The sequence below is a fragment of the Chanos chanos genome, chromosome 7, assembly GCF_902362185.1.
Source record: "Chanos chanos chromosome 7, fChaCha1.1, whole genome shotgun sequence".
Taxonomy (NCBI): Eukaryota; Metazoa; Chordata; class Actinopteri; order Gonorynchiformes; family Chanidae; genus Chanos; species Chanos chanos.
Genome location: NC_044501.1, coordinates 8,932,664 through 8,945,163, shown reverse-complemented (window position 1 = coordinate 8,945,163; position 12,500 = coordinate 8,932,664). Strand labels below are relative to the sequence as shown.

Sequence of the window (12,500 nt, the reverse complement as noted above, 5' to 3'; positions counted from 1 at the left end):
GGGGTAAGAGTCAGCAAAATCCAGGCAGGGGACAAACGAGGAAATAATCGTCGCTACCTGGGGTTTCTAAGCTTTAAGAATACAAGAGGAAGCTTGCAGATGTCTGTAGCGTCAGTATTGGGAGGAAGTCTCGCGTTGGGTAGTTCCCCGCACTCCCATTGGCTGAAGAGTTATTCTGACTTTGCTACGAGTGATACCATAAACCATAAACTTAATTCTGAGTGAATCAAATGCTTCATATAAACAGTAATGGTTCTCTATGGCACTACAAATATGGAACAGGAAAAGACTACGTTTCCCACAATTCACAAAAGTCCTCTGGATGAAACTGCAGAGTGAAGACCTTTAAGGCACTTAATACATCTATCTATCTGTCTGTCTGTCTGTCTGTCTGTCTATCTATCTATTCATCTATCCATCAGATGAATCTGTCCATTCAAAGCCCCCTGTGATGGGTAAAACTCACTCGATTGACGAAGTCCTGGTATCCAGGGTAGTAAGTGGTGACAATGGAGAAGATGTACCAGTCATACTCCTCCATAATGTTGAGCATGACAGACGCTTGCTGTTCAATGGAGGGTCCAAACTGGAAGAACATGGAGTTGTCATCCTGAACCACAGAAACACACACACACACACATAGAGGTTTGATTGTTAAAGATAGTGTGAGAAATCGTAAGTGTTCAGCATGAATGCCAAACCACCTGCTGTTTAACAAAAAAAAAAAAAAAAAACCTGTCAATTTCAGAATCGTTGTTGTTCGAAAAACCTAGAAAAAGTAGAACACTAATCTGTCCTCATAGTGGGTCAACTCATTAACTTCCACTTCATACAGTGATAATCATGCTAAAACACAGCAAATACATGCGCTGATCTCTAAACAAACTGGTTGTCTGACACAATTAAGTCAACTTTTCTTCCTTTTTTTTTTAAATTTCAGTCCATTACACCCCTCTGCCAAATAATGGTCTTGCCCAATCTGTTAAACATCAGACAAAATCAGTACTCAGCATGGAAAAAACAAAAATGTCTGAAAATAAGGTTAAGCAAAACACAGATTTTGGTTGGCACCTTAGTTCAACACTGTGTGTGTGTGTGTGCGTGTGTGTAATAATGTATGTAGCTGTATCAGTAAAGAGAAGATTTAGTCATTATGTGCGTGGAAAACACATGCATTATATAGAGTTATGCCCATCAGCCAATGCACACGCATACAAGGATACAAATGCTTATTTACATATGAGTGTGTGTGTGTGTGTGTGTGTGTGTGTGTGTGTGTGTGGCTGCACATTCGTGCGTATGCGTGCATGCATGCCAGTAAATGACGGCCGTCAGCGTGTGTGTATCCGTGTGTGAAATCAATCGTACGTGTAAGTTGTGTTAGTCACAGGGCACAGAGAGCCCTCTCTAGCTTCAGTCTACTCACTGCTCCAGTCTACATCAAAGCTCATTCCCCCTGGAGTCCTGCCCCCCCCCCCCCCCCCCAACCCCCCACCCCCCTCCCCAATCCACACCACCCCCACCCCCGGAACTAGATCGGACTGATCTGTTACCTTGATTTTACTTTAATGAGGCAACATCAGCGACGAAATGTGTGGGGATGGTAGGTCAACCCTAATGCATCTGAAACCACATACATGAATATCTTATCATGTTTACCTGAAAACACACAATCGCATGTGTGTTGTCCTTTCCACACACATATACACACACGCATGCACACACACACCCACGCATACACAGGCTTGCATACACACACACACACACACACAAAGAGAAAGAGGGAGAGAGAGACACACACATGCACGCACACACACACACACACTCCTGACCTCAATTATTTCCTTGACTCTGGGCAATGCACATCACACAGCACTCTTAACACACGTTTGTTCTCTGAATCAATCCTTTTTTTTTTTCCACCCTCTGATCCACAACAGCACATCGCTCTTAAAAATCTCCTCTCCACTTCCTCTCTCTCCTTTTTTCTTCATATTCCTCCCCACTCCACGCTAAATCTCCACACCACTTTACCCCTTGATGATTTTAGATTCAGATATAATTATACTTATGCCTCCCCCTCCCTCTCTCATTCATTTTACACTATTTCAGCCACAGTCATCCGAAAACAGCAGGAAATTCACTTCTAATCACTAAAACTAATATTATAACTGAAACCAATATAACGCAGACCTAATATTATAGGTTACAATATCATTCTCTTCCTCTCTCTCTCTCTCTCTCTAATATATCCGCTATTATGGCTTGGTTATAAAACGAGCTCTCGGCCGAGATCTCCTCCCCGCTGTGTAAGGAGGGATGGAGAGATGACGTTGAGAGGGCTGTGTGAGTGTAACGGCGCTGACCGCTCGTAATGCGTCATCGAGAGAGAGAGAGAGAGAGAGAGAGAGAGAGAGGGAAAAAAAGAGAGAGAGAGACAGTGGGGACGTTTGTACTTGAGCCTCCCCCAAAAGGGCACAGCGTGAGCTGGAGTGACCCAAGACAGGAGGGGGTTCATTCTGAGAGACAGAGACAGAGAGAGAGAGAGAAGGAGAGAGAGAGAGAGAGAGAGAGAGAGAGAGAGAGAGTGTAAGAGCGGTGAAGCTGAAGTTCATAAAGTTAGCTCACAACGCCACTGCGCCGCGGGAGGCGCATTGCCTTTAGCTCAGATGGCTAAAACGTCGCTTTATAGCCCATAATAGACCGACGGGTCGGTTTTCAATTCAGCGCTTCAGCACTTCTGTTTTATTGACACTGAGAGACGACCTCACGTAGAGTCATACAGGAGACAGAGAGAATCGGAAAGAACGGAGGCCATGAGGGAATTTTCTAGAACACCATCTAGAGTAGATGCCATGGAGCGAAACATAGATGACGTAAAGTTAACGGAGACCGGAAGAGGTAACGTCCGAGTAGTTCAAGCTAGTTAACGCTCAAAGCTAAGTGTTTTGATTCATTTAGACCATTCTTTTTGTTTGGTTTTGCGTAGTCAATAGAAGGAGTTTGTAAATTAGATACCGCAACAAAAGTTGTGGATTCTGTCCTCCTGATATAGCTCTTGCCCCCTGGTGTGCCATGCACGCTACTTTACCAAGATTATTAGCTAACGGTTAATGTACTTTGGATTTCATGAGCAAACAGAAAGCGTTAACTATTCTTCTTATTCTTGAATGCAGCTCTATTCTCACGGCTCAGTCACCAATCCGAAGGATTTCTGGCGGTACAGAACAGAACTTCTGATGACTCATAATTCCGAAGAGAGAGGGAGAGACTGTTTGGTTTTATGACGTCGTCAGAATCTTTGTGGGATTGGAGGAGAACTGGGCGCACCGCGGATGCACCGCGGAGAGAGAAAGCCGCGCGGCTTAGTCGCAAAAGGTGTTTGGAGCCTCTTGGACAGATCTGAGCTACCATAGGGGGCTTTGATGTGGGTTTGAGCGTAATTCCTCGACTCTGGAAGCTGCCAGAATGTTCCAGAGAAGTTGTGTCAAAATCCAGATTCAGTGTACACAGTTCAAAATGTCTGTGTGAGCACGTGTGCTTTTTGAGGTTTGTGAGGGGCAAGGGAAGTGCAGCTGGTGCGTGGAGGGAAAAAAAACGACAGAGCCGACTGTTTACAATATTCTTCAGTTACATTTCAAATGAGTTTAGAATAATGTCACCAAACTCAATTGGACAGCTCTGCTCACATTCCAAGAACCATTCCGCTCCGGAATGACATGTCGAGCGTTCTTCTTTATGTCTCTGATAAACAACATCATTCAAGGCTAAAAAACAATTGCCAAAACAACATCACTTTCACTCTCGGGGAAAAAATGCGTTACTAACATGTCTATTTTCTTTGATATATTGTGCTGAACTTGGTCATCAGAATCATGTCAAATGATTTTTGTGCTTTCGGCTAATTGCTGCCCTACACAGACACAGACACAGACACAGCCACACACACACACACACACACACACACACACACACACACACACACACACACACACACAACAGTGTGATCTGGTGAGTAATACGTCCTTTCTTTTAACTCTCTTTTTGGAACACTCTTTTTAATGTCTTCTTTCAAAGTCAATCTCTTTTCATCCATCAGTTTTTTTTCCCCTCCACAATACCTTTCCTTTCTTTTTTTCTTAGTTGTTATCTTTTCAGCAACACTAGTACCATCATCAAATCCAATTCATTATCTGTTTATCTGTTCCATCCTTTCATCTTTTTCATTTCTCTAAATCACTTTCTTGTAATCCTCTTCACCTCTTTAGTCATCTTTTCTTTTCATTCTTTTCTTTTTTCCTTCTTCATCTCTTTGTTCTGCGTGATTTCTCCTTCACCAATCCCTCTTTCATGATATCACTTCATCTTTTCGCCGCTCACCCTTTGAGCATCTCTCTCTTATTTCATTCATTCAATCACCTCTAATTTCCTATTATTCTCTCCACAGTATTCCCCTCTCCTTCTCTCTCTCTCTCTCTCTCTCTCCCTCTCTCTCTCTCTCTCATAGCCTAATTGTTAAGGCTAAAATTTCTTTCCTTTGATAGAAACCACAGGCTATTTTTGTCTTGGGTGATAATTCATATTGTTACACAACAGCACTTGCGAGTTCTTTTTGTGTTTTGGGAGAGGAGGAAAGGAAAAAAAAAAACAAAAAACAACCTTCGCGTGTTGTTTTGTGACGTCTAGAAATCTGTCCGTTTCTGTGCGTTCAACTTCCATCAATGACACATCTGTCTGACCATCCCCATCTACGTCAGGGAAATAAACAAATGCCCCGAGAGAGAGAGAGAGAGAGAGAGAGAGAGAGAGAGAGAGAGAGAGTGGTGGAGAAACTATGACCCCCTCCCTTAATGTACAGAGCACCACTCTTCTTTCAGAAGTTGAAATGAAGGAAGAACAGATGAGTGTTTATGACACTGTCTCAACACCTGACCGTACCTTGGTGGAGAGTCATGACTTGCAGATATGTCTTGCAGTCTAAACTAAATACGTTCAGACAGCTAAATGACTAGCATCTATCTTCAGCGCCAGAGAAACATCATAAATGGAATTATTTATAATGAAGGTCGGAGAACAATTTTTCGAATTTTTCTCTCAGAGATCCTGTCAGCTAGAACGGCATCTATTTCACTAATCCACGTTAATAACCTTCGTCAAACCGCACTCCTCCACTGTGCAATTCACTCTCACGTAAAGTCACCATTTCATGATAGCTAGGCAAACGCCCCCCCCCCCCCAACCCCCACCCCACCCACCCAAAAAAAGAACAAGAGTCCAACCCAAAGGCTGCCGCTATGTCGTTGAAAATTCAAACTGCCGAATCAACGCTAAGAAAACAAATGTACTGAGCTTCTTTGGCTGAAGCGTCTCCTGTAAATCACAGACATCAGCAAAAACAGACGGATCGACCGTTTCCTCAACAGTCAGAGGTCAGAGGTCAGATCTTCGTATCACTACCTTCACGGGCACGATCGGGCGAAGTTCAGCCTACGGGATTAATAACAGAACAACGGGTGCTCCTGTAATGACGTAATTTCACTTCTAGTTATCTTAGTTTTAAAAAAAAAAGAAAACATTAGCTATATAAAGCAGAAAAGGGGGTGACCTAAGTCTGTATCTGTGGTATGAAAAACAATGACCTCTTTTCTGTTCCCTTTTCTATGCTTCTCCCCCCCCCCCCCCTTCTCTTTTTTGCCCTCAAGGCTCCTCAGAGGAAGACGAGAGCAAAGGCTCTTCACCCGTTTCTCTCTCTCTTCTCTGATCCCTCGTTCTTGTTGCTTTTCTTTCTGAGAAAATGAGTTGTGCCACTGGGTTCATTAATTGTTGAAAGGTTTCTTCCATTATCAGTCCTTGTTACACTATTTCTGTTTCTCTCTCTCTCTCTTGTCATCTTCTCGCCCCACCTTTCTCACTCTCTCTCCCTCTCCTTTCATCCTCCTTTCTCCCTCCTCACTTTAATCTCTTTATCTACTCTACCTATCTTCTCTGTCTCTCCCTCTCTCTCTTTATCTAACTCTTTCTCATCTCTCGTTTCTCACTCCACACCCAGCTTCTGTCTCCATCTCTCCTCCTTCTCTCTCTCTCTCTCTCTCTCTCTCCCTCATGTCTCGTACTAAACCCTTTCACCACCTCTTCTGGTACGTTACTCTCATTGGCTGGGAGCCAAACTCCCTCCACTACCCCTGAGAAAACTTTAAGTGTTTTCCGTCCTCCACCTATCGTCTGGGAGAGCGTTTGGAGCCGGTTTTACCGAGATGACGGGAATCAGAACTGGCAAATCCTCCGGCACGTTCTGCGGGGCGGCACTCCCAGTTTGGCTCAACAAACAATTAAAGATATTCCGCCGAGCCCGTGGGTAAGACGAGGAGAGGAGAGTCGCGGTGCGGTGCGGGGATGGCTCGGTGACGGTTTATTAAAAATAAAACAAACCATTACAGTAACATTGTGTAATTACCATGCACTTATACATGACTGTAATGTGAAACTGTATGTGACATCATTTCAGATGGTGATGGTGATGATGATGATGATGATGATGATGACGACGACAGCAGTGACAGCGACGTTGTTTAGACTGATTATGAATATTTACTGCATGCAGTCTGAACTTCTTGCCACTCATCACTGCATGTAGTACATTTAATGTTTGCTTTTTCTCAAGTGAAGAGTTAGCCCCATTTGCACTCAGTGAGAGAGAGAGGGAGAAAGAGAGAGAGAGACAGAGAGAGAGAAAGAGAAAGGGAGAGAGAGTGAGAGAGAGAGAGAGAGAGAGAGAGAGAGAATTTTACTCAGAAGAGACACTTTAGCTGAATTTAATGAGACTTTTTGCATCTCATAAAGAGGTCACGGTTGCAGTTCTCTTGGCTCTCTAAGTGGGCTTTGGCATGAAATGAAAAGAGAATACATTGCATTCCCTTCATTAAAACTCCAACCCTGTGGGTCCCTCTGACCAAATAGCAAGTATTTAATCTTCTCTTCTTTTTTTTTTTTTTTTTACCCCCCTCCTCAAACTGTGTGATCAAACTATTATTCATTTATTTTACCATTCAACTTTTTTTTTTTTTTTTTTTTTTAGTTGTTGTGTGAAGAAGTAAAAGAGACACATAAATGCGAAAGAAAGCAAAATGTAGCTAAAGCGCTAAATTCTCTGCAGACTAGCCATGTGCTGTTCGTTGGCTTTGTACGGAAAGATAAAAGGAAGCGAATGTAGCTACCATGCTAACATCTCCGCAACCACAAGCGTCCCATCGCTCATTCTGTAGCGTGTAAAGCTAACATCATGACTTTCTGCCAGACGTCTAAGCCTGTTTGTTCATTAACTGAACGAGCTAACACGTTTAACAATGAAACTGTTATTACTAATTCATTTTCTTTTTAAAAGATTAAAACACTGAGAGAAAGGATTATTTGAACTCTCAGTCCATAGTGGTATGCTACAAATTTCTCACTTTACATGTCAAAAAAAACATCAAAATATTGACCTTTGTTTTTTCACAGCCAGTTAACTGCATGATTCGTTTGCTGTGATGAGCAGAATAAAAACGAACGCAAGATGGTATTGTCAATTCGCATCAAAAATGTTATCTTGCTAATTAATGTCTCTCTTGTACCGTGGTACATGAGCAAATTATGCCTTGTGTACATCAGTGTTACGTTACCATTTTAAAAACATCTTTGTTATAACCTACTAGGGCCTGTTGGAGAAGAGGTTCTAGCAGGGCCAAGGTTAACTGGCCTAAAAATGGTAAAGTCAACACAATCACTATGGTTACTGTCATACTATAAAATTTAAAATGAAAAAAAAAACAAAAACAACTCAGTTTGGTCCATGGCACTAGCATTATTAGCATCGCTGAGAGGTATAGTGACTCTCTGACCTCTCCCCCTCTCTAAGTCACGAGAGAGGTAATGTAAATAGCCACAGCTAGCCCGGGCCGGCCCGCAGTCAAGCATGCATTCTGTTTCACCGCTGTCGCTGTGACACATACACACGTGCACACACACACACACACACACACACACATTTGAATAATGTAGTTTCCCAGCATGAAAAAACACGACACGTTTACCTACATGTAAACACACAGAGATTGACACAAAGATTAATACGTAAAAATGAGCTGAAGTGTATGTACAACATGCAGTATATGAATGTGATGAATAAACACATACACATAAACACACACACACACACACACAAACACACAAACACACACTCGGCAATAACATTTTTTCCCAGGAAAGAGAAACACACGCAGCCTCATCCTAGAAAATACACACACACGCACATACACACACACACACACACACACACACACTCGCACTCACACGCACGCAGACCTGCGTGCGATTCAGACAGACACTCATTGGTAGTGGACTGCTCACTGTGTCAGAGACACCCAAGATGGGGCGAGACTTAAATGAACTGTAATAACATAGAGGCTGAAAACACTTCAGCCACTGGAGCTCAGCATCCCTCTGTTCATTACTCAATACACACAGGCCTGCGTGCTACGCAAAAAAAAAAAAAACCCTATTCACTCCTACTGTCACACCACCTAGATATATATTTAAATCCTGTTCGATCTGACACAAAAGTCGCAGATTTCTCTTTTCACTGACTCTTTGTATCTCTACTTCTGTGTCTTCTCCATCACTCTTTTTTTTTCTTCTCTCTTTTGCGTTCTCTCTATATTCTTCCTCCTGCTCCCCCCCCCCCCCCCCCCCCCCCCCCTTTTTTTCTTTTTTCTGCTCTCCTTTATGCTGCAATGAATTCGTAATCAAAAGGGATCAATCTTGTGTTTCTAAAGTTAGATTAGGCACACGTTACAATCACAAAACCCTCTTTCTCTCTCTCTCTCTCTGTCTTTCCTCTCCCTTTTTCTCCTTCATTTCTTCATTGCTCTTCTTCCTTTTTTTTTTGTTTTTCCCCGAGCATGCCGAGAATGATGGAAATAAGGAAAGAAAGGATAGATATTGGTAGCAGTCTGAATATCCTCCCATTCACGTCCCTGACAATACACCAGCCATTTCACTCAAACTGTTCAGACAGGGGAGAGAATGATGGAGTGAGGGTGTGAGACGAGAGAGTGAGAGAGAGAGAGAGAGAGAGAGAGAGGGAGTAAGAGAGAGAGGGAGTAAGAGAGAGAGAGAGGGAGTAAGAGAGAGAGAGAGAGGGAGAGGGAGGGAGGGAGGACCAGAGGGAGAGAGGCGATATTATTTACCCTAAAGTGATGCTAATAAAGGTTTTTTGAATTAATTTTTTTTTTTATTTCAGAGAGAGACATTGGACAAGGATTGATAGAGTGAATGTGAGAGAGAGAGAGAGAGAGAGAGAGAGAGAGAGAGAGAGAGGGAGGGCGGGGCGGGGGGGGGGGGGTCAAAGGAGAGGTGGAGTCAATATGTGGAATCACTTTTGACCCGACGGTCTAATTAAAATCTCAGGCCCACAGAGGTAATGGAGCTCGTTAGTGTGAGAGAGGACAAGAGCAATTAATCACTCACAGACAGAGGTAAGCCCCCATGATGTACCAATACACACACACACACACACGCACGCACACACACACTCACACACACACTGTGTACACAAATGGATAACTGTTATCATATTTGCACCTGAGCCACATTGAAAGAGAAGACTTGGGTGTATGTGTGTCTGTGAATGGTCTGGCCGCATTAGTATGTACTGAGGTAAACTAGAGATCTATTGCCTGCTACACCAATCCATTAGTTAAAGAATGAAATAAAGAAAGAAAAAAAAAGATAGGGAGCGAGTGAGTGAGTGAGTGAGAGAGAGAGAGAGAGAGTGAGAGAGAGAGAGAGAGTGAGAGAGAGAGAGAGAGGGAGGCAGAGCAGAGGAGTGCGGAGCTCAGAGCAGCGTGAGTGCGTAGGGGTCTGAGCAGTATGAATCTGTGTGTGTGTGTGTGTGTGTGTGTGTGTGTGTATGCGCTGAAGGTGTTAGGTGACAGACGTGTTTACAGCACACTGAAGGCTAAATACACGCAGTATTCTGCCTCATATTTCAGTACTCATACATAACCATTCACAAATATTCTATATACGACACGTACCAAAAAAAAAAAAAATATCTACAGTGAAAAGGCTTATACGTGAACGGATACTTCAGAAACAGTCTATGTCGTGAGAGATAAACTCACTCAGGCTCAATACATACCCATATAATCTCTATACAAATTCATCTTCACTCCTGGTGCTGTTAGATACATATGTTGTTCTTATATTAACAAACCTTTTAAAAACTGACATATTGAGTCATATATTCAGTTTAGATGTTCCATAAACTGCACCTAATGCATGGTAAGGGCCTGCAGAGAATACTACTGCTACTACTACTACTGATAATAATAATAATGATAATACCAGTTCATACTAGTTCATAAACAACAAAATAAGAAACTTAATTTCATTTGACACAGCTTTTCATTTCACAACCTCACCGTTCCAAACGACGCACGGGTTTATAAACCAGTGACACGTATTTATACTGGTTATAAACTGGTTATGTCGGCTGCGTGACGCACAGTGCATTTGTAGCGTATAAGGGGCAGCTCTGTGCGTCCGTGCAGAGTAAAATAAGGCGTGGTTTAAAATGCAGCGGACTCTTAAAGGTCAAAGTTGGGAGATGTGGTCGGGAGAAAAGGGCCTTGCATCATTTTGCTTTGGTTAAAATGTTTACTGCTCCTGTGTGACGGAGACGCTTCATCAAAGGGCTATTAGAGTAATGAATCAAAGCAGTGCTCGGACCAGCATTCACACACCACACACAAAAACAGGACTGTCATCTGACTACTGTGTGTGTGTGTGTGTGTGTGTGGGGCCCAGGGTTGTGTACACCCCCCCCCCCCCCCCCCCCCAACTCTTTCTTATCTCTCATTCTTCATCCTCCCATCCCGCTTCTCTCTCTCTCTCTCTCACTCTCTCTCTCTCTCTCTCTCTCTCTCACTCTTTCTTATCTCTCATTTCTCACCCCTCCATCCAGTCCAGCTTCTATCTCAATCTCTCCTCCTTCTCAGTCTCTCTCTCTCTCTCTCTCTCTCTCTCTCTCTGTGTCTCTGTGTCTCTGTTTCTAATGAGAGTAGGATGTGATGGAGAGCTGGGGTTTCAGTCAAAGTCAAGTGCACCCTCACAATAAGAGCCACACTGTTCATAACGCTGTCACTGTCTTCCACTGCCACTCCACTCTCACTCTCTCTCTCTCTCTCTCTCTCTCTTCCTTTCATCCTCGAGATTCTCATCACTACCTCCCCCTCTCCTCTTCTTCTTCTCCTTCTTCTTCTTCTTCTTCTTCTTCTTCTTCAATCTGACATCTTTTCCCTGCTACTCTCTTCCACTTCCTCATTTTAACCTACATTTTTTCCCCTCTTTCTGTCTGTCCCTCTCCCTCTCTCCTTCTGGCTGTGTGTGAGTGTGTGTGTGTGTGTGTGTGTGTGTGTGTGTGTGTGTGTTTCGTGTATGCATCTCTCTCTGTCTCTATCTCTCTTAATCACCATCAGTTTTCGCCTTCCTTCCTTCCTCTGCTTAATCTGTCTTTCTTATTTCTCTCCTTCTCATTCTTCTCTCTCTCTCTTTCACTCTTCCTTCATTCTCTGCACTCATTTCCCTGCAGATTTCCCTCTCTCTCTCTCTTTCTTCCTTTCTGTGTTTAGTGTTAATTCATATTGGCTAAATTGGTAGGGTAGTGCAGTCCCACTCACGCCAGAAGCACTTAGCAAAGCATAATCAATCTTTCTCTGGTTTATTCCTCTCTCTGTCACTGTCTGTAACCCTCTATCCTTCTCTTATCCTTCTCTCTCCTTATCTGGCCTCTCTGTATTACACCTTCACTCCTTCTCTCAGGAGTCTTCTCCATCTCTCTCTCTCTCTCTCTTTTTTTTCTATTTTAAGAACTAATTATTTCTTTAAATGCTTTTCCTGAGTGGCTCACCTGTCTCTGAAAACTAAAAATGTAACCAGACACACAAGTTTTTCTCTCCTTGTCGGCACTGTACACCTCCGTTTGAATCTCTCTCTCTCTCTCTCTCTCTCTTATTTCCCGTTGCTTTACTTCCTGACGAGCAGCAGCTGCACTGTCAGAAAAAGAGAGAGAAAGAAGGGGGGGTGTACAGAGAGAGAGAGAGAGAGAGAGAGAGAGAGAGAGAGAGAAAGGGGGGTGTACAGAGAGAGAGATTTCTAATTCAAAGAGACATGCAGTGTTGCCGTGGCAACGTAGTTTCCATCGAAACAGTCTTGCTAAAGATGCCATTAGTGTGAAAAAATACCCACTTGCACTCTGATGCACTGTATACTCAGATACATACACGCACAAACACATACACATACACACACACACACACACACACACACACACATGCACGCACGCATACACACACAAACACACACACACACACACACACAAACACACACTCACCAAGACAAGGCAAATACTTGTATACACATGACACACAAATGCATTGGACACACACACACACAAAACGAAC

At 43.2% G+C, this 12,500-nt stretch overlaps 1 protein-coding gene across 1 annotated transcript in view; it reads right to left on the bottom strand.

Moving 5' to 3' along the window:
• Nucleotides 1-12,500, bottom strand: part of grin2bb (glutamate receptor, ionotropic, N-methyl D-aspartate 2B, genome duplicate b) — a 48,736-nt gene that overhangs the window by 23,725 nt on the left and 12,511 nt on the right. The window contains 1 exon segment of the mRNA XM_030780031.1: nt 467-610. Coding sequence (XP_030635891.1) covers nt 467-610 — 144 coding nt within the window.